Here is a 27,816-nt window from a genome sequence, read left to right as displayed (position 1 = left end):
ATGTGTATGTTCTGGGTTTTGTGGTGCTCACTGTGTTTTCTAATACAAACTTAAGTGGTCCAATCTCAGTAGCCATTTGACCTGGAGGTGGGCTTCGAAATGTAGCACATACCAGGTGTTCATTTCTCCTTTTCCTCGTTTCTGGCAGTGGCATATCCAGCCCAGCATCAGGGAGGAGGGAAGCATTCAGTACATTCCTGCCGTCCTTGAGGGGGAAAGCAGTGGCTGATAAGTGTCCAGTAGAAGTTTGAGAGCTGCTAGTTTGAACCATCCTGACTTAATTTGAAAGTTTCTATAATAAATAATCTAATCTCCTTTGCAGGCAAGGATAAAAGCAAAGGCAATAGCTATAAACACATTTTTGCCAAAGAATGGATATAGACCTCTGGATATGAACCTCTACACGCAGCAGCGCTACACAACATCCTTTTACATACCTCCAGTATACAGTCCCCAGCAGCACTTCCCACTGTACAGCTTAATTGGCCCACAGACCTGGTCAGCCACACACAGCTACCTTGACCCTTCATTGGTAAGTCTCTGGATTCTGAAACAGTTGTGTTCTTTTCAAAGCTGGTATTATTTTTTATTGAGGTGTAGGAAACGTATCCTGAAGGGGGGAGTTTAAGATTCTGATTCCTCTTGAAAAACAGTCCTTCAAAATCCTTCCCATGGTGTACAAGATGGATTATTTGAAAATTGTATCTGGTCTCAGACTTTGAGGAGTGTGATTCTCTTCTTAAACCTTTTAGGTTTTGAGGCAGTTCTTTAGTAAAGGTTTGTCAAGATACCATGCTGTCTTCATCTTCTAGCAGGAAGTTATGTTCTAGGTTAGCATGCTGAATTGCCCTATTTGGCATATTCTTAAAGCAGAATATTTTCTGTCCAATAGTAACATCTCTTTTGCCAATTAAAACTGCTTTTGCTAATTACAAAAATCACTTTTCAATTGCTTTTTTCTTAGAGGCTGTTGGTAAGCCTTGAAGCTAGGGTGGTAGCAATAAATCCTTATATACTGTAATGAGACATCCACTGCGTCCTGCAATGCTGCTTCCATCTTCTCCATTGTGACAGTCTCATCAGAATTACCTTGGCCCCATTTAGCTGGCCTTTGTTACCTTAAAAATACATGGGTGGTCTCCTGTAATGACTGGGAGGCTCAGGTTTCCTATCTGGAGCCTCTTTCTCCCCTTTGGAGATGCCTCTTTACTTGTGGCTCAAAGAAATGAGGGGAGCAATGCTCAAAATTAAAGTTCTTTAGATGGTTTTTTTTGGCAGAGGATTAAAGTGTCCTTGAACAAACTTGAGCACACATCCTCTGTACTGAACCATGAGCTAATTAAAAAGTTGGTATGCTAAACACTTCACACACAGGGAAGGGAACCAGAGCCCTTGCAGGGGGGAGGCTTTCTCGGAGGGATGAAGAATGCAGAGGAGAGAAGGTAACAGAGCGAGCAGTGTTACTCCAGGAGAAAGCTGCCTTGTTAAGCAGCAATAAATGTGAATCTTCCTGTAGATAAACTAAGACTGGGTGTTGCACAGTCTTCCTCTGGGATGCTGAAGTAGCTGCATGGGAATGGTATAGAAGACCTAGATTAGTAAGTCACAGGTTCAGGCAGAGCAGACTGTGTATCCGCCTTATGTTATCCTGTAACTTTTTGTTTTAAAGAAGGCTTATTAGTCCTGTCCTTTGGGGAAGACATTATGAGTTTGTCAGCATTAAAGATCTCATACTTTTCTTAGTCAAAACAGGAAATCAACTGTCTGGGCTTTGCCTTTCACTGTTTTGCAGTGAGTGTATTGTCATTGGTTAGCTGCATTTTATGTACATGACTGTAACGTGATGTTTCTTGATTCTTTTGTAGGAAGAGCTATATTTGAATAGAAATCACTAGAGGAGAACAGGGACCATGAGGAACCATGACACAGCAATAATTTTCATGAGACAGGGTTGCAGTTTGCATGTAGAGACTTGTGTGAAAATACAGCAAAGTTTCTCTATTCTGCTTCAGCATAAAGACTGCTTTTTCTCATCTCTAATTTGAGATTGAATACTCCAGTAGTGTGGGCATACCATTTAAGTTTTGAAACTTGGATATGGCAACACATGTCCTCAGGATTCTAAAACTACCTCATTCTTCATCACGTACTTAATAGTATTTGAGAAAAGATCTAGTTTGTCCTTCTTGGGGGAAAAAAAAAAGAAACTGAAAAGAAAGCATGTTTGAGCCAGATGACTTCTGTGGAGATGCTTCTGGTATTATTGGAAAATGGGGAAAAAAAAAATTTCCTTCAAAAAGATCACATCATTATAAAGAAAGAAGGGTTGAATATTGCTAGTGCCCCCAATATGTTCAGTGTCTTCTCATTTTTCAGATTCAGTGGTTGCTTACTAGTTTTGGTGGAATTTTACATTAAGGTGTAACTCTTAAACTAGAAAGCATTACTTTGATGAAACTTTGTTCCTTGAGGAGCTTTATTTAAGGCCTTTTTTAAAAGGCCTTTTTTAATGGCCTTTTTGTGGAGTCTGAGGTAGCATTTGCTGTCATGCATACTAAGTTAGGCTAGCAGTAGTTTGATATAGCTTTGGTTCTAAATTTTGTTTTCCATTGATCAGTGATTTAACTTGTGCAAGAAACCTTTTTCAGGTTTAAATGTACCTTTATAGAAAATGGTCTTAATCCTAGCTGTTTCTCATCATTTAATAGAGCGTAGGAGGAGTCTTATTGTTCTGCCTTGTAGTTATTTTCAGGGTGAGAAGACAAGCAAGCATTTGCTGGTGCTAATAGTAACATTTCTTAAATGCAACTCACTTATACATTTAAATTAAAAAGATACAAGTGTGCTAGCAAGGTTGGAAAAATTACTTTGAACATGCTTCAGGTTTTGAGGTATCTTGTTACTACAAGACATTGATACGCACCCACCCCAGAAAATCTTTTGCTAATGTTGTTTCTTCAGACAAGAAGACAGTGTTTCATGTGTAGAGTAAGGTGGTAAGATCTGAAAAGCATCAGAGTTCCACTTAACATCCACTTATTCTCTAGGCTTTATTTAGATGTCAAATGGAAGTAGAATGAGGAACTAAAAAGAAGTTGTTGAGGTTTTTTTTTAGGGAGGAATTCACATGTAAATTATAAGAGAAACAATTACAGGCAGTGTCAATTAGAGGCTCTGACAAAGAGGTGTCTCTCTACTCCAAAGTCATGTGTACTGTGGTGTGAAGTAGGAGGAGAGCTTTTTAACTTACAGCCAGGAATTTTGGCTTGATGTTTTTCAATCCTCTTAAACTATCATAAGCTGAATATGTGTAGTGGCTGACTTCTCAGAAATACAGAGGCTTGGAGTTTTTTCAGAAATTTTGTAAGTTAGCTACAAGGCATTAGACAGATGCTCTGTTTCTGCTTGAGCCAATCTTTTAAGTACTGTCCTGCACAGAATGACAAAAAGTACAGGGTTAGGAAAAGTAATACTCAGTTTGTTTATAATGGTGAGCATGCAATATGTTTTTTTAGGTAACACCATTTCCAAATACTGGATTTATCAATGGGTTCACATCTCCAACCTTCAAGCCTGCTGCTTCTCCACTGACAACACTCAGACAATATCCTCCCAGGAACAGGCAAGTTAATCTATCTTTTAACAATACTGTTGTGTTATCTGGCATATGGGGTTTTCATCTGCTTATTTTAGTAACACCAGCTAACTTTAGAATACTTGTGAAACTGAACCTGTTGCCAAAGGTGAGGTGAAGGGGCAGATGGTGCTCCTGTTGTTAATGGATGTAGTGTTTCGAAATGTAAATGGACAGTCTGAAAGCTGAGGACTTGTCTGTTCTGTGATTTAGGGTATTCAGCTGAAATATTCTGAGATGACATGTCATCAGCAGGATTATTCATATAGTAAAGGTCTAGTTGAAAACAGACAGGGAAAAGGTTAATTTTGATAATTCACATGACCTGTTACAATGAATGTTGATCATTCTTATAAATGAAATAAGTGATAAAGGACTGAAGATCTTACTTCTGAATTCTGTGAATAGGCTTAGGCCTCAGAAGATCTCTGATAGTGCGTATGTTGAAATGACTTTTGAATTTATAGGAATCCTAGCAAGTCACATATACGACATACAATACCCAGTGCAGAAAGGGGACCTGGGCTTCTAGACAGTCCTACAATATTCAACTTTTCTGCTGATCGTTTAATCAATGGCGTCAGGAGTCCACAGACGCGGCAGCCGGGACAAAGCAGGACACGGATGCAGAGTGCTACCACCAGTTACACCAAGAGGGAAGTGGGAACTGGACGGATGGAGCAGAGCAGCATTGACTCATCCCCTGGCTTAGGGAGAGGAAGGTGAGTGTGCTCCGTAGTTGTCCTCTGAACAGCCAAGTACTGCTGTTTCTGAACTACTGCTTTTAGTGGAGATGTGGTATCGTTATATTTTCAGTACTGCTTCAAACTGAGACTCTCTCCTCAAACCTAAAATCTTGCAAAGTACTTCACAGAAAGTGCTAAATGCAGAACAAAGGCAAAGTGGACTTTGATACTTTCCTACCGGATGAAAATCATTATTGGCAAGTGATGAACAGTTTAGATCTGTAAGATCCATAAGATCTAATCCTCTGTCCTTTCTCATCTGGTGCAAGAAAGTTTCTTATATTATTTGTTTGACTTTAATGAAGAAGTTCTGTGCATTCCGTTGTTCAGCATTGTAGATTGTGCACCTGAACCTGTATTAGCAGTGCTCATTCTTAAGTTCTTAAGTTGAAAGATCAGAATTTTGACCAAATTGGGCATACACAACAACAAAGATGATGGATTGGTTTGAAGGGAGGAAAAATGCCTGCAGGCAGCTAAGGGAACTATTGTTATGTAGTTTTAAAAGCAACCAAGCAAAAAACCACAACCAACTACCTGGAGAGCTGAGAACTGGAATTTTTATAAATGCAGTTCTAGTAAGTGCTTTATAAAAGTAGTCTGCAGCTTTGATAATGGTTGTATTTATGTCTCTAAGTAAATCACATTTTGAATGACTCACTGAATTGGAAGATAACTCAAGTGTTTCACACATGATCCTATTTTAGACTTGTATCATTGCAAAATTAAATGGGGATTTTGTGCAAGGGTTGTAATACCTTTCTAAATCTAATTTACCAAATTGTGTTATAACTAATGGATGAAAGTATGATTAAGAACTCAGGAAACAAGATGGCTCAAACTATAGACTACAAAAATGTACAGGAATAGTCAGTACTTAGTTACATTTTAATGTTTCACTATTGAATACATGTAGAGTAATAAAAGACAAACAAAAAACTTAAAAAATATATTGAACTCGAATTAGAATGCACTGCAAATTTGCTGCTTGGAGGGGGCTTTACCTGAAGCAGGGCTGGGGGCAAAGTGCTGAAAGTGTTTTGAAGGAGCTTTACCTGGATTGGAAATAGCTATATTTGAGAAGTTATATTGGTGTACAAAAAATCCTAAACCCCTTATTTGGATACTGTAATGTTTTGTCTAATCCTTACATAAAATCTCTACTGAGGTACTTTTAACACAGGAATTACTTGTAACTAGCGTATTCTTATGCTGATTTGCATAAGATCTATACCTTTATTTTAATGAGAGCTTGCTAGGAATTTTTCCCTAAAACATTTCTTAATAACCTGTGTAGAATGAAGATGGATGAAATAGCAATTGGAATTAATTTCTTCTGTTTTCATTAGCTGCTGTCCATCCACTTATAGGCAAGGTTCTGATATCTGCTTTCTTTCCCATAGGAAAAACTCATATGGCTACCGAAAGAAAAGGGAGGACAAGTTTACAGTGAGTGTTCATGGTCTTATTTGTCCCTAATAAAAATAGGGTAACAAGGCATTAGTATGGATATTATCGTGGAGTAGCAGGTGACATAAGTTACTGCACAAGCAGTTTTACATCACAGTTGATTAAAGATAATAACAGCTCATTAGTAACATGAGTTCACTGCATTCGGGTATCAGAGAAGATTTTCCATTAATGCAGAAGTCAGGGAAAAGTTAAAATTACTCTTACAGTGGCAGAAAATTCCCATCTCAGTTTTTTTCAACATGCCAATGTTCACGTTCAGGAATAGCTAAACTGAAGTTCAAAACACTTGATACTTCATTATCAATAATGGTGACATTGAAGAACATTTTATAGAACCTTGTGTCATAAGTAATGTTTTTGCTATGCATTATGAAGTGGTCATTTTCTTAAGTGGTTATGAAGTTTATTTTCTTAAATGCCAAGTGCCACTTGGTAAGGGTATGCTAACACTATTGAAATACTGTGGTTTTGGTAAACTGGAATTCAAGGTTAATACCAAAGTAGCCTTGATACTTTGATGTAGCACTAGATGTAGAAGAGAAAAAACATGTTTTTGTAGGATTTAAGATTTGATGTGATAAAACTGGTCATTTTGTTACAATTTGTTTTTGCCACAGATGGCATATATGTGAAGTTGAACCGGGTTATTTCCTAATTCATGTTACAATTGTGAAGTAATACTGCTGCATGAGCCATAACACTTTCCTAAAGGTCTGGAATCATTGCATTTGTGTGTTTGTGACTCCTGCTGTTGAGTAGCCTTAGTGAACTTGGATAAAGGAGCAGGAAAGTTTAGCAGGTGATTCCTTCCTTTTAGTTCTCATCAAACTTCCCAGAGGCAGTGAGACCAGATTACATGAAGGATTCCCAGTACTTCTTCCTTTTGCCCTTTCAAAGCTGCTTGAATTTTTAGAGTGAAGTTTTCCTATTAACTTTCTTCTGTATTTAAAATAACAAGGAAATGGTACAGGTTAGGCATGTGAGTGACTGGAGTGAAAGGATTACCTTGGATGCTCTTACTGAACAGAGCAGCACTTCTGATGGAGCTGACTGCAAAGATTATTTGAACTTTGAATGTAAAAGCTTGCAGATGTGACTTCTTTGGAGACCCACGGTTCCCGTCTGTCAGCACCAGGCTGTAATTGCAGCCTGTACAACCAGCTTCCTTCCAGTCTCTTCTGCACCAAGCATCTTTAGTTTGTAGTGTCCAGTGCTGCACCTTGAGCAGAGGTGGAAGCTGCTGTACACCCATGGCTGCATGCACTGCAAGGAAGTGTACTTGGAAGCAAAAGATTGAAATTTTACCCCTTCAGATTGTGGAAATAATTGAATCCAGTATCCTAATTCTTGTGTAATGCTGTAGCAATTAGTGTACACAGGACATCACTAAAACCAGTTGTATTTGAATGGAGTAATGACTTCTTTAGAAGATTTTTCTTTCTAAAGGAAAAATTACAGAGTGTATGCATGTTTGCATGAAAAAGAGCATGAAATTTTTTGATCAGATTGTTGCTGAGGCTATATACAAAAGCTGGTTACTCAACTTACAAGAAGTTAACTTGAGAAGTTTTATGCAGTTAGCTTAAAATCCATTGAAGTCCCCACTCATCCTGCTCATTTAAGATGTTAATACCACTCTTAATATGTTGAGGGTTTTAGGACTCAACTGTGTAACTTTAAATGTTTGTAACATGGAAGCATTTGCTATTGCAGAACTTCAGTCTTCTTTAAGAAGAGCGAGTGCTGTGATTTGAAGAATGACTTTTAAAAATTCGAGTTGTTCCTCTTGCAATTTGAGCTGGATAAGTGTAGTCACTCTCCCTGACCTTTGACAGGTCATCTGACTTCAGTTTTGGAGATTTGCAGTCACCATTGCTGTAGCACTCTTCCTGGGGGTAGTGCTGGGTCAGTAGCAGTCCTGGGGGTTGCAGTTGTTCTTGCCTCTGTATTTATTTGTTCTTTCCCTACTTCCCTGTTTCCACACAATTGTTTTGACATTTCATGTAGTTTGTAAAATGACCTCGAAGGTAGTCTTGTGTCTGTTGTTCTTTTTGTTCAGAAGCATTGTTCTTACATTCGCACCATCTTGACTATATCCTCATATTTTCCTTTTCGAAATAGGAACTGTTTCAAAGATTGCTTTGCACTTGGTATTTTCTAGCAGAAATTATCTTAGCACAGGCCTCAGCACATTCAAGAAACAGTTCTTTGTTTACATGCTGCAGATGAAGTTAATTGGTAACTTCAGTTACAGCATATTACAAAAGGAGTTTTATTTTTTCCTGTGTAAATACAATATAGATTTACAAATCCTTACCAGCAGTCCTCACAAGTGATCTCTAATTGTGGTACTTTTAACTCCTGAGCTGCTGTCTCCAGTGCAAAATAGTTGCATTTAGCACACTGATGTTGGTCTTCTTGCTTGAGACATTGTTTTCTTCTTAGATTTAGTTTAACAGTCTCTGTTTCAAAAACAGGTTTGACACTTACTTCTGCATTTTTACAAACTGACAATATCGATTAATACTAATTAGATATAAATTATTGTTGTCTGTACCACATACAAGGCATGCTGTCTTGCCATTTCTTCATATACCTGAAAATAAGATTCTTGTTGACTCTTGTCTTTTTATTTAGGATATTACTAACTGTACATAAATTGGCATTATATTTTCCCTATATCATGATACCTAAATCAGTCTGTTTTCCTTTCTATGTCAGTGTGTCTGTCCTCAAGGAAGAGTCAGTGAGGAAACTTCTTACTATGCCGGTATCACTAAAGCTGATGCATATGCCATGGCATTTAAATAATAATTAAATATTTTAAGGGCAGCATTGGAAAATGAAACCATGTATTCCCCGGAACTGTGTGGTTTTTCTGGGAGATGAGATAAGGAATCCTTCTCTAGGGCTTTGCTGATAAAAGTCAAGTACAAAATACAGTTTAGAGTTGCATATCTTTTCTGTCATCTAGTGCAGTAACCCCTACATGTTATTTCTGTTCCAGAGAGGCCAAACACAGTCTCCACCACCCCCAAAACCTCCATCTCCCAGTTTTGAATTGGGTTTATCTAGCTTTCCTCCATTACCTGGGGCTGCTGGCAATTTAAAGACTGAAGACCTATTTGAAAACAGACTGTCCAGTGTGGTAATAGGAACGTCAAAAGAAAGAGTGAGTAGTGGATGTTCATTTTTGTTGGGTAAACAAAGACTTGCATACCCCTTGTTTTCAGATTTGGTGGCTTATATATGGAAATTACTTGTGGGTTTACATGGTTGTAAGAAATGTTCTTTAAAAACCGTTGTCAAATGATGTGCTGCTGCCTTCTTCACTTATAGCTCAGGGTATTCTCTTTGAAATGGTGTGGAATATGGGCACCAGTATAATAAGTAGATGTTAATAGCAGAGATTAGGAAATATGCTCTTTGCTGTTCACAACTGCCTCAGGCTTTTTGATAGACTCAGGTGAAAGGTATGTGATACATTTTCCCTCCTGTTTGAAAGTAAGACTTCTGAGTTGTATATAAAACACTTTAAAGTGACAAACTTCTAAGCACCAAAATAAAGAAGCTGCCTACATAATCTCAGTAGGCATCATAGATGGAAAAAAACTGCTACCAAAACCAGCTGGATCCCAGTGTTGTCATATTGCTCAGAAAGATGAAAATACATCAGAATAACTTGGCAACCACTGCTATATAGATGTAGTAGAGATGCAGTTGAAAATTAATGTTCAGTAGCTTTTCATAGATTTCATTCTTAGAACTGTCTCTGCCATGCCATCTGTGAGTGACAGTGTGTTCTTCTCCGGCAAGACTCACATAACCCTCTGCACTGTGGAATGCTCTGGGCTATGAAAGTCTGTATTGGCTTTTCTTGATAACTCTAATTTAACTTGTGTTTATCTAGCTGTACCACGACTGAAGAACTTAGGCCCTGGATTAGCACTGCAAAGCAACGTGGTGAACCACCACAATCTCTCATGTCTTCTCTTGCTGGGTCTAGAGTGTTTTGTTTGGTGCCCATGTGTCAGGGGTGGGTAGAGGGTATTTTTTGGTAAAGAAAAGGGGAGGCAGCAGGGCAGCCTGCACCCGAGGCAGTGACTGTACAGACAAGCCATCTACTCTGTCTGTCTCCTGCAAGTGGTAGGAGGGGCAACTGTGTCCCAGGATTGCATTTAGGGGGAATGTGCAGGTCAGAGCCATGGTAAGAGCAGTGTTTAACTTACTGTGTGCCAGTACTACAGATTGTAGGCTGTTCTTGGCCACGTTCTATTAATTTTGAAGTATTGTACCTCTGTTACTTAGGAAGTGCTTTTTGACTACTGTATTTCAGGTTTTAAATATGATTCCAGCACTTGCTCTTAGTGCTGCAGCTGAAAACCCCTTGTTCCCCCATCACAGATCTAGTACTTGCTTTGCACTGTACTTATTGTAAAGAACTTAGACTTCTCTCATGTAGAGGTAGTCTTCATATCAGTCAGGCACTGAGGCTTTAAGATACTGCAGTGCACTGTCACATTAAAAAGCATCCCTCAATTTACCAGTTTCATTTTCCAGTGTACAGGAGTTACTCTGTACCATTGTGTGGAAGAAAGGGATTATGCTACCTTTCCTTGTTGGCATTTAAATAAAGAGTAAGATAACAGCAACTGGCTCCAAAGAGCGATTGTGTATTGCTACAAAGGTGTTTGAGCTAGCATCAGAGTCTTGCCAATGTATACAGGCTGCTTTTCACCTTGATCTCAGTGTTTTTTCATGTCACCTGATGTAGTGTTACAAAGCACTGAAGTAGAGTTACACAGTGCTTCCCTTGTTTTATAGATGGGCAGGTCCTGTGTACGGAAGCTGAGGGGACTAAGGGTCTATAATTTCCAGCAGTTGTTATCCAAGCATCATATCTTTATGCTCTTTGCTTAGTGATGCTCTTCTAGATGTAACTCTGGGGAATGACAGGTAATAATCATCCCACATTTTGTAACTAGGAAATGTAGCACTGTGAGATCAAGGGCTGAGTGTTTTGGCAAGGAAAAGCTCTTGCATGTCTGCTTGACGTGAAGCTATTCGCACTTAACCATGTACCTGCAGGTTCTGATGCACTTGGGCCAGAATGCTCAGCAGCTTGCAATTTCAAGCCTTTGCACACATCTTACAGCGAGTAAGACTATAAAAGCTGTTCTGTTATTCCTAAACATCCATCTTTTGCAGCCTTCTACTTTGAATCAAACTAGGCTTAGATCTACTGCAGTAATCTATGCCTGATTTTAAAACAGTGTAATCAAATACAATTTTCCTTTATAACAGTGACCATAGGAGTCTTATGGTTTATGCCCTTTTGAATGTTGGCTGGGCTGGGGGAAAAGAAGGGTTATCTTGTTCCTTCTGAGCTTGTGTTCTCCCATTGTTTTCCCTTCTGCATACCAGAATCTCTTTGGGTTTTAGTTTTTAGGATGAGACAGGTCAGAAGCAATACAAAGAACATAGCACCCTTCAAAACAAACAAAATGGTTATAAATGTAAGATATATGTTTTTCAGGATACAAAGTTGTCTTTCTCTTCTGCTATTTTGTGACAATTTAAATTAATGCATACCTCTTGAACCTCTTTGGCCTTTATCTGGAAGCACAGTATTGCTTGGCACTAGCAGAATCTTTTGAGGACTATGGAAAAAGCCTCTTTGGCTTGGTAGCAAATCATTATATTGGGATGATGCAGAATTAGAACTTTGAAGAAGACAGTTTTTAGTTCACAGCACTAGGAGACCTTTGTTTTCATAGGCTGCCTGTGGTTATGTGAACAGGTGCAAAGCCTACTTTGTCAGCAGCAGGTGCAAAATTTCCAGGTTGAAAGAAGAAGTCACTAGTTCCAGTCATTAGTGGTATTCCCCAGGGCTCAGTATTGGGGCCAGTCTGGTTTAATAACCTTTATGGATGATCTGCATGAGGGGATTGAGGCCACCCTCAGTAAGTTCACAGACAACACTAAGTTGGGCAGGAGTGTTGATGTGCTGGAAGACAGGAAGGGAAGGGTCTGCAGAGGGATCTGAACAGGCTGGATGGATGGGCCAAGGCTGACTGTGTGAGGTTCAACAAGGCCAAGTGCCAGGTCCTGCACTTAGATCACAACAACCCCCAGCAGCACCACAGGCGGGGGGAGGAGTGGCTGGAAAGAGGCCCTGCAGGAAAGAACCTGTAGGTGCTGGTCAACAGCAACTGAGCATGAGCCAGGTGTGCCCAGTTGGCCAGGAAGGCCAGTGGCATCCTGGCCTGTATCAGAAATGGTGTGGCCAGCAGGACCAGGGCAGTGATTGTCCCTCTGTGCTCGACACTGGTGAGGCTGCACCTGGAATCCTGTGGCCAGTTCTGGACCACTCACTACCAGACGCTGAGCAGCTGGAGCGTGTCCAGAGAGAAGGGCAACAAAGCTGGTGAAGGGTTTGGAGCACAAGTTGTGAGAAAGAGCTGAGGGAGCTGGGGGTGTTTAGCCTGGAGAAAAAGAGGCTCAGGGGAGACCCTGTCACTCTCTACAACTGCCTGAACAGAGGCTGTAGCCAGGTGGGAGTTGGTCTCTTCTCCCAAGCAGCCAGCAACAGGATGAGGAAAGGGCCTCAAGCTGTGCCAGGGGAGGTTTAGGTAGGGAAGTTAAGCATTGGAACAGGCTGCCCAGAGAGGTAATGGAGTCAGCAGCCCAGGAAGTGTTGAAGAAGTGACTGGATGTCACCTTTAGTGCCATGGTCTAGTTGACAGGGTGATGATTGATCAAAGCTCTTTTCCAACCATAAGGATTCTAAGTGATTTTTATCATCCAGATATGTCCCAAAGGGACATAAGCTTACAACTTCTTTGGAAATAACCACAGGGTGTTATTTGTCTGTGTTCCTAAATAAATAGAAAGGAAAAAAATAACATATTCATTACAATATATGTATAGGCTCCTTCTGTACCTTCCTATAGTCAATTTACCATATAAATCAAATAATGAACTGTTTTCTGGTTGTGCTGATTTTCAGGCAAACTGTATTAATTGGATATTTTTATTGTCCTTCTGTGCCTTTTTTCCCCCTTCAGAACATTAATGTGGATGCAAGTACAAACACTATTCCATCAGGAATTCCTCGAGAGCCGCTACCAGTTTCTTCTACATTGCCCAGGACCTTTGAAAGGTCTCCTTCGCCACCCCAGCCTACTGAGTAAGCACTTAATTACATGGGTATAATAATTCTGCTCTGAGTCACATTTGCATTTTCTTTCATCAGGCAGAACAATGTAAATAGCTATTAAAATCTTAATCAATGAAAGAAGTAATATTTTGTTGTACTTGTAGTAAAGGCAATAAAGCTTAATTTCTGAACAATATCATATTAGTGATTCAATCATAATAGCCATTTAGCAGAAGAAAATTTATGTCATGGTTTAGTTTCTGTGAGAGAAGTTTAATGAATACCTTACTGTCTTGTATTTAGACAGTTTTGAAACAGAGTAAACCCACGGCTCTGTGGGCAGTACTGATGTCCATACTGTAAAGAAAGTTTTTGGTGACACTTTATTTGGAACCTGCAAATCAAATAACTGAGTAACTAAATGCTATCAAAACATGACAAATTATGGGTAGTGTCACATTGCACAGGAGTATATTTTTTCTATTTTCAATAGCATTTTTGAATGCAATGCTAATCATAATGTGCTAGGCAAATTTCAGCTGTAACTATTTATAGTCATACTCAAACTTTTTAGACCTATTATTAAACCATTCATCTATCCTGAAGTTTCATTTCTCATGAGCTTTGCTTCCTGCTGGATGCTTACAGGGACTCCAAAGTCGTGGATAAACAGCAGAGAGAGACACAGAGTACAGAAAGACTTTCTTCTTCCACACTGAGTACTGCATGTAAATCGGTACAAGTCAATGGGGCTGCCATAGTAAGTGACCTCATTACTTCACTTTTTCTTGATGATCCAGTTTGCATTTCACAGAATATTTATTGCTACCCAGTGTTGCTTAATCATGTGAGCCCAGCATCCTAGAATTTGTCCAGCAGCTTTAAATTTGCTAATTGGTGGCTTCATGATTACTTGCATGTGATAAAATTATGCAATTAACAGTACAAAAGATACCTCCTTATCTGAATTCTCTTCTTGGTAGTATCCTTGAGGTAGAAGTATTAATATACATATGCTGATATTGAAACCAGAGTATTCATCATGTTTCAGCTGGTTTAGAGTTTGAAAGGGAAGTATTTTGCCCTATGCCATTACTCCATTTTTCTGGCATACTGTTCTACATTTTACCTTTTCTTCAGCTTTATTGTCTATACAGTTCCTGTAAACTTCATACTCAAGCCCTCATCTGCATATTTTAGTGCAGCAGTCTTTTGGGACAAGGACTTAACCCTTTTTTGTTCATAAAAGTAATTTTTTTTTCCTCAGGATGCTTTGTTTAACTCTGTCCTGTTTGCTTCCGATTTTCCAGGAACTGCGAAAACCTAGTTATGCGGAAATTTGCCAGAGAACAACTAAGGATCCTCCTACATTGCAACCCCAGAAAGAACAGAAGCCAAACACTGTAGCATGTGGGAAAGAAGAAAGAAAGCCCACAGAAACAATAGAGAAAAATAGAGAACCTCCTCCTGCAAAGTCACATCCTGGACAACCCAAAGACCAGAGGAGACAGTCAGGACGCAGATCGTCCCCTCCAGCCACTGGCAAACGCTTAAATAAAGAACAGAGTACCCCTCCAAAATCTCCTCAGTGAAAATAACACCTGGGAGGGATTTGAGAAGAGGTCTGCTTCCCACAAATTAAACCCATGTTCCCACTAAGATACCTGAGAATGAGTTGCTGGTTAGGAGCTTGCAGTGATACAAGGCATGTAACAATGCCTGCAAGTTATTTTTCTGTGAAATACTTTTTCCCCTCTTGAGCAAACATTCTATTTTTCTGGGTATTTCTGGATAGTTGTTCTAAACCTTACATTTAGATTGGTGCTTAATTGGAGGTGAAGCTTAGTGTGATTTTTTTTTTTTTTTCAAGGTGTAAAATATTTGTCTTTAAAAAAAATCAACTTTTTATTAAGCCTCTCTGTGGCTGTGTGAGTGCAAGCTCTGTATAGTGAGTTTTTTCTAAACTGTTGAGCAGAAACGTGCTGCTGCAATATTTTTAATAAACTGGTCTGCAAGTACATATCTAAAGTGTCCAAAAGACTGATAACGGCAGCTAGTGTGTAGAGTGCAAGGAAGTAGATATATTTTACAAATTAGTACGTGACCTTGAAGATTTTTTTTTTTTATTGGGCTGCTGTACTAAGTGTCAGCAAATGAACTTGCACTTTTAGGTTAAATGAGTAGCTGTTTCTAGCATTTTTAAAAACTTAACCTTTTTTTGATGTTTTGCACACACAAAAAGAATTCTACAGGGCACCATAACAGTCTTTCTGAAATATTTACTTTTTTGACTTACTGCAAGCAAGTAACCATCTTCTCACTCCAGAATAAAACTGATGTTATAATTTGCAAATACAAAGCACATTGTGAATAGAAAGAATCAAGTCTGTGAGCTTCTATGGTGGTGAAGCCTGTTAGTGGATGTTATCAGGAGAAAGCAGAGTAGCCTTCTTGTGATAACCTTAGCTTCCCTGTGCTTGTAAGGGAGTTAACTGAGTCAGCGCTGTATATTCTGGTTACCCCTGTGCTCTGTGTAGACTTTTTTTTAAATCTCTGCCCCAAGTGCTCTTTGAAAGAGTTCATATCTTAGTCAGCCTTGTGTTGACATCTTCCTGTAACTACAAGCATTGGCATACGGATTTAAATTTTTCAAGCCGTGAGATAATGGTGTTTGTTTTGTGTGGTGGAGGAAGAGATCCCTGATATTTACCTCTGGGATGAGGTTTCTCACACTTATTTACTTTAGAAGTGATGCGCTTTCTGAAGGACAAGGATGCACTAAATTAGCAAGTTTCTAATAAAGTTGAATATAAATTATTTTTGTTTTAAAATGCCTAAAGCTTTTCTTTAAGTGTTTAAACTGCAGGAAGTTCAGACAAATCTCATTCCTGCTGACTATGACAGTACAGTTTATTCCACAAAAATGTTTATTTAAACAACTGATTTTTTTAAAGAATTATTTCCATCCAATATTTAAAGACTTGAATTTTATTTAAACTTGAAAATGACTTTGCCTTAACTTTTGTACAAGACAGCTTAGAGTTAATGAGGTCTGACCCCATAGAGGGTTAGCATGAATGGAATACAGAATTACTCAGTTACAGTATGTATCTATTGTCACTGGTCTTACTGGGTAAACATACTGTAGTACAGGAACTAGCAGCAGTTTTTGTAATATACCTTAAAGATCTTAAACAGTTGATCTTTTTCAGATTGTTGAAAAACCTGTAAATGCAAATAGTCAATACTGTATTAAATATGTGCACTTGGAAGTGTGTGCTTTGCTTGTACAGTTGTAAATAATCAGAACATATAAAAAGGTACCCTAAAGAAAAAAAATCTGATAAAAATTATTGATATTATAAATGTTGCTGTTGAGCTGGATGTAGATAAACTAAATGTTGTGGTTTGAATATTACTTTAATTTGTTGTTTTTTTCTTTTTCTTATTTTATTCTGGTGTGTTGAACTGACTCTGCCTCTTCACTGCAAAAGGGAAATGGAATGAAAGTCTTATTTGAAAGCCCTCAAATGTTTTCCTAAAGTCCCTTTAAAACCAAACAATTTAACCAATTCAAAAGTGTTATGCAATGTAAATAATGAATTTCAGCAGTCAAACTGTCATTTTTAAGTCATTAATAAAAATCAAGTCTAATTGGGGAAAAACTTGACTGCTGCAAAAGTATACACTGAAGCTTACTTGTCTGCTTTCAAGAGTATCAGTGCATGGTTCATGGAACTGTAAAGTAACTATAGAAGTTGACTCCTGATAAATTTCCTATTACAAGCATTAATTGGTAACCAGTTGACATTGTAAATCCAGCCTGTTGTGTGCTGCAGAATTGGTCAAAATAGGGCATGTGGAGTCTGTTGATTCTTCTTGTTTAAAAAGCGCACTTTGTGAATGCTGTGGGAGGAGATAGGACCCCGACACCATCACCAAAACTGCTCAACTACTTCAGTCATTGGATTTTTTTATCCCCTTCTCCTTTCCCCAGCGGCAGTGAAAGCGGTAGCTAGATTTGTGTATGGTTTAGGCCAGCTGTATGATTCATTTTGTTTGTCTGCTGCAAGTGAAAGGCTATACCAGCTGCAAACAGTGGCAAGTGGTCCCTTCCAGCGGCTGTGAGCGGCTCGTCCTGGTGCTCAGCTGGTACCCGAGGTGATCTGTTGAGACCAGCGGGATGTGTTGTGCTGTTCTAATGTATTCTGCTGCCATTTGTGATAGGTCAATACACTGTAATTACTGCTTACCCAGCAACAGTCTGTTGCATCTAAAGTTTAAACCTTCTTCTGACGTGGTTTTATAGCTTTTTTTTAAAAAAAAGTGACACGCCAAATCGCTGTGTAATATTCAATACAACTTTTCCTTACTGTATTTTACTTTGAGATTTGTTTCTTTCCTCCCCACTCGGACAAAATGGAGTTTTCAGAGTAGAGTTGTGAAGTTGCATGCAGACTGTTGCTACGATACAGAGAGGGATTAAAAACGTGGCTTTTAAAATGAAAACCTCCCAAAAGCAGTAGCTGAGCTAAAGGTTCAGGAATACAGTAATAAAATTGGCATTTCACCCAGTTAGAACTGTGTGGTGATGCTTTTCAGTTTGAAAACAAGTCAAAAACGGGGTCTGAGATTCTTCCAGGAATTAAAAAAAAACGAAGGTTGCTTTCAAAACTGAATGTAGTTTCAGATCAGTCCCCCACCATGGCACTGTCACTTAGAAACGTGTGAGCAGTGGCAAATTTATGTTGCTGCGTTTTCCTTCAAAGCCTTGAGCCGTTGGCATGGGAAGGCCCTTGTTGGAGCGTGGTGCAGAGTATCAGGAGCAACAGCTGACTGTAATGGTGCACACCTATCTCTGTATCTCCTTCAGCTACAGGTAGGGGTTTCTGTGCTTTGTAACCTATTACACTAATAGCAGCAGACAATCCAGGATTTCTAAGGAGACCTAACAGCTGCCAATTCATGAAATAGAAGTGTAATATGGGAGCCTTTTTGAGGGTTTTTGTTTTTGTTCTTCTTCCATTAAGACTGGAATCAAGCTTACATGTAAACTATCAGTAATTTAAGTTTCCTTTTGTGTCATAAAATGTAAAACTGTCTAATTTGAAAAAAAAAATATGTAGGTTATGAAAAATAAAGATTTAGGCACTGTTGAATTCCTGATTTTTTTAATTAAACATTTCTTCAGCAGTACTTTTCATTACCTTTTGTCTTTTGCTCCCATTTTTGGAAATTGTATATTTCTAATTTTGGGAAAAAAAAATCTTTGCTCTCCTGTTCAACACAGCTCTTGTAACTATCACCTAAGGTTCTGTATCAGCAGCAAGAACCCCTGTGACAGATCTCTGACAGCTGCCATGTCTTTCTCTGTTAGGTAACTATGACTGGTTAACTTTTTTAAAGCAAACACAAAAGCTGATACGTTGTTTACTGGAGGTTCTAGTCATTACTGGTTTCATCCATTTATTAGATGAGGTATTGGCTTGGTCTTAAATACGGATTTTAACGTTTGGGTTGGTGCTTTGGTTGCATGGTGCTTGAATGTGGAGATGTCCTGGGATTATTTTTGGCTTTAGCTGGTTGTAGAAGTTACTCTGGTCTTGCATCTAGGAAGGAAGAGTTTCTGGGATATCCTCTGTCTACATAAAAGAATATTTTGGAAATAGTTCAAACACAACCCCACCACCCCTCTTTTTTGTTTCATTAAGGTTTTTCTCTTACACAGCTATATCTGACCAATTGTAACAATGGATGTAAGCATGGAAGTAGGCAGATAGTCTAACCTGTTCAGGAGCTTACAGAACAGTTACTGCTCCTATTTCCCCACTGCTGTCTGCTCAGCACAGTAGGCCAACACAGGAATACCAGCCTACATGGGCACTGTGAGATCTCCAGGCTGGAAAATCCACTTAACCATTGGGCTTTGGTGATGACCTGGGCTACAAGAAGTTGAAGGCAACCAATTTTCACTTGAGCATGTGCTATCCTGTTCTGACATTTGTCCAAAGTTTTCTACTAAACATGTAAAAGGGCACAGAAATTTGTCAGCAATGTAGCCATAACTCTAGTGTGGTTCTGGAGGACCACCCCAGCTTTGATGGAAATTGGGGATCTATTTGTTTGCCCAGCAAAACTGGGCAGTGTCCCCTTTGTGCTGGTGTTCCTCAATAAAAAGTGATATTCAGTGATGGCTGCAGCAATGTTCGTGCTGAACACATGGTTTTGTGTCCTCTTGGGCATGATGAGAAAGAGTGAATGTAGAAAATTATGCACAAATTGAGCATCCAAAGGTTACTTACTTGTCACAGAAACCGTGATTCATTACGCTTTCATCCTAAGGCTTCTTTAGAAAATAAGATTTCATGAAGTTTTAAGTTTTCTAATATGCTTATACTTCACAAACCTTTAAGCTAAAACCACCTGTTCTGGTATAGCTGAGTTTTTATGACTGCAACCATTTAAGTCAGGGAAGTGATTGAATTTCAAATTTTGCTGGTGTATAGATGAAAGCAACGTTACGCACTTCATCTCTGCTTTTGAGAGAATAAGCTCTGTAACAGCCTGGTGCCATCTGGTTACGGTAGCTCGGTTACTGCATCCTCCTCTCATCATGGATATACATCTTGGCAGATATTTCAATGCCCAACATAAATTGATCAGGTAGAAATTTAACTCCTGTGGAAGTGGCACATGGAATACAGTTCCTGAGCTGTTGTGCCAAATAAGCACAGAAATCCTTCAAAGAGGCTGGTTGGCCTCAGCTGTGCCATCCATCCTGCCTGTGTGCTCCCTCACATCTGCACCCTTGCTGGTCTGAAAAGTACCAAGAAAGAGGAGGGTCTGGAATAGGTCAGAAGCTGTTGTACCAGCAGTAGAGTGGAGAAAAGAACAGGAGTACAGTTGATGCCCAGATAAGACTGGTGTGGTGATGGTCCTGGCAGGAACACTGTATTACAATCGGCCAAAGTAAACTGGCTGTTGGTACAATTGGCTTATGATAAATGGAAGGCACAAATCTTGGCTTAAATGTTGCCTTGCTCCCTCCAGTGTATGTGGCTCCAGTCATCAAGTTTGGTCATTTTTGAGCTTTTTTCTCACAATGGAGAGGAGAAAGGGTCCAGTTTCTTCTTTGGTGTTTTTGGCTATTACGTACAAGCTGTAGATGTGCTAATCTTAAATCTCTCTCATGATACATTAAAGGTCTCTGTGCATCTTGTCACAACTGGTTTGGGAACAGTTCACTATTTTGCAAAATGGAGGGCAAAAGGGGTGGGTATATGCTGGGGAAGGGAGTCAAAGATAAAAATCACTCCCTAATTTTTCTTAAATTCCCATCAGTTTGAGGAGCAAATTGCTCTGTGTGCTTGTGTTACACACGTAGGGTGTGGAAGCCATCCTTGCAGGCTGATGGCTTCACATCCCATTTGCTGGAGGCAGACGGCGTCTGAAGAGCAGTAAATCTACCGTGGCTAAGGGTGCTCTGAGGAAGGAGGGATAAATGTAAGGATTTAGAGTTGCAAAACATGCCAAAGCTGGGAAGATCGAAGAAGTCTACATGGGTGGAATTACTGATAAAATGAAATGTGTCTGTCTTCCAAAACAAAGTCACATGCACGCTCTCCGTGCAGCTTGAGATGTCAGCCCAGGTAGGAGCGTGAGAGAGATTCAGCAGGTCCAGCCTGTCACCTCCAAGGCTCTGGGGTGTTTTCCAGGAACACACAGTTCATAGGCTGTGACTCATACCAGAAACTTTCATCACTTTTGCTCTTTTGTCTCTGACTCCAATGTACTTAGCTCGGGTTTATGGTGTCAGCATGGAGCAGAGACAGCTCTGCACGGCAGTGGCTCACAGCTCTGACAAGCCAGCCCTGTGTGGGGTGGGAGGCAGCTGGTGCCTCTTCAGCAGGACGGTAGCAGGATGCACTTTGTGATGGGAACAGAGGTGGGCAGTTAAATAAACTTGGTGTGGGGGGAGAAGGCCTTTTTCCTAAATGGAACTTCTTGGGATTGTGGTGTCTGTGGCTGGCCTGACCTATACAGTCTCTTACTCAAGGCTCTTGTTCGCCTTTAGAAATGGGCTGTGTAAAATTCATAGTAATAATTTTCCTTCTCGTGGTATATTCTCCTTTTCATCTCTAATGGTTCAGTGCTCTCTCTTCTTGGGAGCTGCATCGCTTGTGGTAGGTGGCAGATCCCTGCTCCTAAGAGTTGCACCTGTTTTCAGAAATACAAGAGACTCAGCATTTTGAAGTGTTTCAGTTTGCTGGAGTTTTATGTTTTGTCCCACTCATTAAAGCAAATTTGGTACTTGGAGGAGGATTATCTAGGTACGTGTCCAAAACTACAATGTATACAATAAATTCAAAAAAGTATGCTCTGTCTTTGAATATTTACAGTTGTTGTTGGGTTTATGGTATTTGATATTTTCTTCATTTCAATTTTGCCGGAGTCTGTGTCCTTCCTACATACTGGCAACATGTCCATCTCCTCTGGGATGACTCATGCTGGTGCTGAGGGAGGATTCCTGCCTTGAAGCCGTGGTAAGTAAGTGCTGGAGTGACCTGTTGATTCAGACAGTGGACACTGAAGTGACAGATTTGCTAGAGTGATTTTCTCAGTGGATTTTACTGCTTGGAGTGCCGAACAAATGCTTCCTTGGTAGCAAAATCCGTTTCAGATAAACCTTTGTATTTCGCTTGTCATTTGAACTAGTGATTCCCATGGAGACAGAAGCTCAGCCATGCTGGCTGCCATCCTGACTGTTGATCCATGCTTTCATCCCAGCCTAGGAAATCTGAAGGCAGTCACACTGGTTGGACACATGGAAGTTATGTGCCGGATCTAATGTACACTGAGTTTGAAAATTTAAAAAAAAGGCACGAAGTGCTCTGTGGAACTCTTTTTTAGTTCTGACATGGAGAAGGCGGTTATAGGTACCACAAGTGGTTCTGGAACGGGAAGGCAGGGAAGTACAGCAGAGCTGGACTTGGCAATACACCTCATGCAGGCAGCACACCTCATGCTTCACTGTTCAGCCTCAGCAGGTGCTGCTGTCTCAGTGGTTCTGACAACCCAGGATGCAGCAGATATTAGCACTGATTTGGTGGGAAAAGTCACTACTTTGTTTCTGCATCAAATTATGTAGAATTGCCTGAGATCAGGTGTACAATCCCCTTTTCCTGTAACTTCAAGCTGTAATTTCTATTGAGGGTTGCTCTTTAACTGCTTGTATAGACACCTGTAGCTCAAAGGCTTGAGCTGTGAACTCCATTTCATATGTGCAAATGACCAAGTGATGCAGTATTTAGTAATATAAAAACATGTAGCAGGTTTTTAACAACCTCAATGACAGTCTTTGTTAGGAGGTGGCTGCAACTCATAGAATGGTCTTCTATTTGCCATTAAATGTTTCCCCATTCAGCACAAACTATAGAAACACAGCGCAGTTCTGATCTGAAGGGATCTCATGAGGTACATGGTGCTAATAATGCCAAAGAAGTGGTTTCAATCCCCTCATGGGCATTTCACTGAGAGATGGACTTGATGCTCCTTGTGAGTCCCTTCAAACTCAGAATATTGATTCTGAGATCTTTGGTTCAACATCTTGCTCAAAGGAGGATCAGAGCTTGTTTCTTAGGGGATGGTCCATCTGGGCTTTGAAAGCCTCCAAGGATGGAGACTGCACAGCCTCTCTGGGCAATCTGCTCTGATGTTTGACTGCCCTTTTGGGGAAGGATTTTTTCCTTAAACCCTTGTGCCTGTTCCCTCTTGCTCTCCCTCTGCCCTGCAATACAGATCCCAGCTCTGTTTCCCAGATAGCTCCCCACAGGTATGGGTAGGTAAGTTTCCCCCAAAGTAATCCCACCTCAGTGCTGACCAGCACCAGCTCCCTCAGCCTCCCTGCCCAGGGCAAGTGCTCCAGCTCCAACCACCTTGGTGATCTCTTCTGGACTGGCTCCAGTTTGCTGTTTTTATTGGCCCAAAACTGGAGCCAGTACTCAAGCTGCAGTCTGCCTTCCAGAACTTTTCCATGTAAAGGAGAATTATTCTGGTTGCCTTTCGCCTTTGCATAACTGGAGACATGAAAAATTTCAGAATTTTGCTTCTCCTAAGAGGTTGTGTAATACTTGACAAAGTCTGAAGCGAGACAAAGAGGCTGCTTATAACCCTGATCACTGCTCCTCTGGGTTGATAAGTACTTATTGTTTGGGTTTTTTCTGGTACCCAGTGGCTGCTATTACGAGACAGTAAATTTTTGAAAGTATGGATTGCTCAGTATAATAGGGAATGAAGTCTAGAAAGGCCTTCAGAAAATGAATCTGTTGCCTTCCTTTTGTTCCCTTAATGCCAGACAGATTATTTGTTGTGTTCATTTTGTTTCCACAATGGAAACTACCTTCCCAAGCAGTCTAGTCCAGTGTTGTCCTGACCTTACCCTGTTCCCAGCCTCCTCCCTTGTCCAACTTCAGCCAACCATCCTGGCCCTTCTCTCTGCTCCTCTAGGGCATGGGGAGGGAGTCTGAACTAGGAATGAGCAGGAGCAAAGGAAGGGACAGTCAGGGAAAAGCTGAATAAAGCTACAGTTCCTCAGAATTAGGAGGGTGAGGAGGGTTTTGGTGCTCTGTACAGCCCCGTGTGCCAGCAGGGCCGTGGCCAGCGATGGAGGGAGGCTGCGCAGCCTGGCCGGTTGCCCTGGCCTCACCAGCCCAGCCCTGCTGGCACCAATATGGTGCATTTATTTGGAATGTCTCTCCCAGACAGAGCTGGCTCAAGTGAAATGCTTTGCTGGCATTCAAGTAAGAGGATCATTCCCTGTTGGAATTTTACAATCCACTTCATAAAAAATAGTGTTGTAGTTCTGGTTTGCGTTGCAGCTGCTATTTAATCTGGTCAAAGAGAAAAAAGCAGAGAACTTGTACAACATGATTTATGATGTTGTCAGTGTTTTGGCACTTATTTCAGCTGTATGAGTTATAAAAACCAAAGACCATGTCTCTGCAACCTGAAGAGTGACTCTTGGCCAAAGCTGTATCATAGCAAACTGATGCTCTGAACGCCTTTTTGACTGCATCCGAGAATACTTTGCTAGATGGAGCAGTTGCTTTCCCAAAGTGTTCTTCTTCAAGGACTAGGAAATTAGCCCTGCCTTATAAGTACACTTCTAGTGCATTAAACCATTGACAAATGCAGTGTAGCCATTTGTCGTGGTTTAACCCCAGTGATCTACCCAGCCCCACACAGCCACTTGCTCACTTCCCACCAGCGGGAATGGGGAGAGAATCAGGAGGGTGAAAGCTGGAAAACTCATGGGTTGAGATAAGGACAATTTAACAGCTTAAACAAACACCACACACAAGCAAAGCAAAACCAAGGAATTGATTGACTGCTTCCCCCAGCAGGCAGGTGTTCAGCCATTCCCAGGAGGAATGGCAGGGCCATCACATGCAGCAGTGACTTCTGAAGACAAACCCCATCACTCCAAACTTTCCCCCTTCCTCCTTCTTCCCCCCACTTTATATACTGAGCATGATGTCACATGGTCTGGAAGGTCCCTTTGGTCATTTGGGGTCACCTGTCCCAGCTCTGTCTCCTCCCACCCTCCCAGGCACCCCCAGCCTCCTCACCAGCACGGCCATGTGAAAAGCAGAAAAGGCCTTGGCTCTGTGTGAGCCCTGCTCAGCAATAACAAAAACATTTCCATGTTATCAACTCAAGTTCAGCACAAATCCAAAACACAGCCCTATACTAGCAACTGTGAAAAAAATTAACTCCAGCCCAGCTGAAACCAGCACCATTCTAAACTTGTCTGAAGTGGGCATCTGATGGCTCAGTTTATCTGAAATTAGTCATCTGGATGTGGCTCAGCTGCTCTGTTCAAAGTAAATCACCTGGATGCATCTGCTGTTCTGTCCTCCCAGCACTGGTCTAGGACTGTGCAAAAGTGGGCTGAGCTACCTCAGCCACAGCATCATGGAATGGATTGGGGTTGGGAGGGACCTTAAAGACCATCTTGTTCCAAACCCCTGCCATGGGCAGGAACATCTTTCACCAGCCCAGGCTGCCCAAAGCCCCATCCAGCCTGGCCTTGAACACTTCCAGGGATGGAGCAGCCACAACTTCTCTGGGCGTTCCTGTAGCTCATTATCCTCACAGTAAATGTGTGTTCCAGTAACTCATTACCTTCACATTACCCTTCCTAATATCTAACCTAGATCTGCCCTCTTCCAGTTTAAGACTGTTACCCTTATCCTATTGCTACACTCCCTGATGAAGAGTCGCTCCCCATCTTTCCTCTAGACCCCCTTTAGGTACTGAAAGGTGCTCTAAGGTCTCCCTGGAGCCTTCTCTTCTCCAGGCTGAACAACCCCAGCTCTTTCAGCCTTTCTGCACACAGCATGTGGGAGAGTGTCAAATGCTCTGCACAAGTCCAGGTAGATGACATCAGTTGCTCTTCCATTATCCACCAACTCCATCTCAGAAGACAATTGGATTTTTCAGGCACGATTTGTGCTTAGTGAAGCCCTGTTGACTTACTAGACACCTTATTATTTTCCATGTGCCTTAGCATAATTTCCAGAAGAATCTGCTCCATGATCTTCCCAGGTGCCAAGGTGAGATTGACTGGCATGTAGTTTCTCAGTCTTCCTTTTTTTTTCTTTTTAAAAATGGGGTTGTGTTTCCCCTTTTCCATTCAGCTGGAACTTCCCCAGACTGCCATGACTTCCCCAATATGACAGGGAGTGGCTTAACCACTTTATCCAACAGTTCCCTTAAGTCCCACAGATGTAGCTCATCAGGTCCAATGGACTTGTGCTCCTTCAGGAACCTCTTGGATTGCTTATGCCCTGCCATGTTGCCCCTCCATGCCTCCCCAGGTACTGGGGTGGTAGAAGTCCCCCATGAGGAGCAGGGCTTGTGAGGCTGCTCCTACCTATCTGTAGAGGGCCTCATTTGCTTGGTCTTCTGTTGGAGCAGCCTGTAGCAAACCCCCCCTTATAGGGGTCACCTGTCCCTGCCCTCCCTTTAACCCTGACCCATGAGCTCTCCTCCATCCCCAGGCAAAGCTCCAGGCACTCCAACATTGACATACAGGGCAACACCCCCTCCTCATATCCCTTGCCTGTCCTTCCAGAAAGCCTCTATCCTTCTATTCAAACTCCAGTCACAGGAGCCATCCCTCCATGTCTCCATGATGCTGACAACATCATGGCCCTGCTGGCCTGTGCGCATCTCTAACTTGTGATAAGGTCGTGTCTGACAGAGAAAGAACACCTGTGGGGCTGATTACTGCACATTGCCTTCTGGTGACTGAGTCTCAGCCCAGAGGTCTGGAGAGAAAGCAGCATCCTTTTAGGGGAGTGTCTCTCAAAAGAATTAGTCACCAGTGTTGCTAAATCAACTAAGTGTCTCTCAACCACTCTACTCGTACTTAAATCCATCATCGGAAAAAGGGATTTGCCATAGACAGCATATTGCTATGCTATTTAAGAGTACATTAAGTCTTAAAATTACTAATGTGGCATTAAATACTGAATTAGCAGTGTCAATTCTCTTTGACCATGAGTAATGTGGTTTTCACTAAGCAAGAAATCTGCAGATAAAGATTTGTAGGATTCTCTTTATATTTTACAGTACTTAAGAGATTGTCCAATTTCACAGATATCCTCGGACAGAAACTTCCTGGCAGCCTGGCACACCAGCCTTCTCCCACCAGCTCGCAGTGGGAGACATGTTGTTTCCTGGTGTTTCTGTCCCTGGATGGCCCAAGTGAACCACCCACACAATGGCAGTTCCACACAGGGAGATGCTGAAGCCCTTTGTGAAACAGTCCACAAAACAGCTTTTTGCTTCAGAGAGGTGCCTGCAGTATTTTCTCATGTGTAGATACCTAAATGAACACCATGCATCACACTGTCTTTTGCTAGAGAGTTAGCCTGTGCTGGGGAAGCTTTAGTGATGTTTTAAAAACAAAGCACCAATTCCTTGATTGTTTTAACAAAAACAAAGAAAATAAATGCTTTTGTGCACATTTAAAATGAGTTTGCATCCATTAGCTTCTCTTGCCCTTTATTCAGTCAGGTAACAGGTGGATTAAACCACCCCCCTCAAACCCCACCTCAGGCTCTGGGGTAAAGGTTAGACCTGTGCTGCTGGGCTGCAGCTTTGGATATTTTCTTACTCCAAGGAGGGAATTCCCAGAACTTTCCAGGCTAATGTTATTGTTGGTGATCAGGGCTATAATTAGGTTTTTGAGAAGACTTGCTGGGAGATTTGTCTTGAGCTAGTCAGAGCAAGTTTATTGACAGAGCCAAATAAGAATCTACTGGCTACGGCTGTGGGAAGAGGAGGCTTCACTCCTCCCTGCATCTGGCAGTGCTCCTGGAAGGTGGGATTAAAATGCAGACTTGTGGGACACCACGCAGAGCTAGGATTGGGCAAATTCCCCTCTGTTGTTGTGTACCCCTTGGCTGGGAATAGAGCATAGCAGGCTTCCATCTAGGTTGAGGGTTTTTAGGTTCTTCAGTCTCCTGAGGCTGAGGAATGGTGATGATGTTTTCAGGTTGGGTGAAATTAGAGCTTTTTGGTGGCAGAGCTGCATCTGTGCTTATGGAGGCACAGCACCCCAGGATAGAGTGTCTTTGGGGTAACCTGAGTCAGGGGCTGGATGCCCTGGTGGAATCTGTTCCTGCTGCCTTGGTGCTTATAGCTTCTCCCAACAGTGTTTGGGCTGGCATCAGTGGGAGGTTCCCATCACACAGCTTTGGGTTTATGCCAGGGATGAGTTCCAGCACAGCACAGGT

At 41.2% G+C, this 27,816-nt stretch overlaps 1 protein-coding gene across 5 annotated transcripts in view; it reads left to right on the top strand.

The window, feature by feature from the left end:
* Nucleotides 1-18,171, top strand: part of LARP4B (La ribonucleoprotein 4B) — a 57,187-nt gene extending 39,016 nt beyond the window's left edge. For 3 of the 5 annotated variants that reach the window (XM_069006447.1, XM_069006448.1, XM_069006443.1), the window contains 8 exons: nt 323-532; nt 3,516-3,622; nt 4,102-4,356; nt 5,784-5,829; nt 8,861-9,025; nt 12,921-13,042; nt 13,661-13,772; nt 14,323-18,171. In XM_069006447.1, the coding sequence (XP_068862548.1) occupies nt 323-532; nt 3,516-3,622; nt 4,102-4,356; nt 5,784-5,829; nt 8,861-9,025; nt 12,921-13,042; nt 13,661-13,772; nt 14,323-14,604 (1,299 nt within the window). In that variant the 3' untranslated portion in view covers nt 14,605-18,171. The remainder of the gene's footprint in view (nt 1-322; nt 533-3,515; nt 3,623-4,101; nt 4,357-5,783; nt 5,830-8,860; nt 9,026-12,920; nt 13,043-13,660; nt 13,773-14,322) is intronic. The other 2 variants (XM_069006445.1, XM_069006446.1) reach the window with 2 other exon arrangements.
* Nucleotides 18,172-27,816: the final 9,645 nt, after the last annotated feature.

Source organism: Aphelocoma coerulescens, chromosome 2, assembly GCF_041296385.1.
Source record: "Aphelocoma coerulescens isolate FSJ_1873_10779 chromosome 2, UR_Acoe_1.0, whole genome shotgun sequence".
NCBI lineage: Eukaryota > Metazoa > Chordata > Aves > Passeriformes > Corvidae > Aphelocoma > Aphelocoma coerulescens.
Note: the sequence above shows the minus strand (reverse complement) of the source record. Positions and strands in the feature narration are given on the sequence as shown.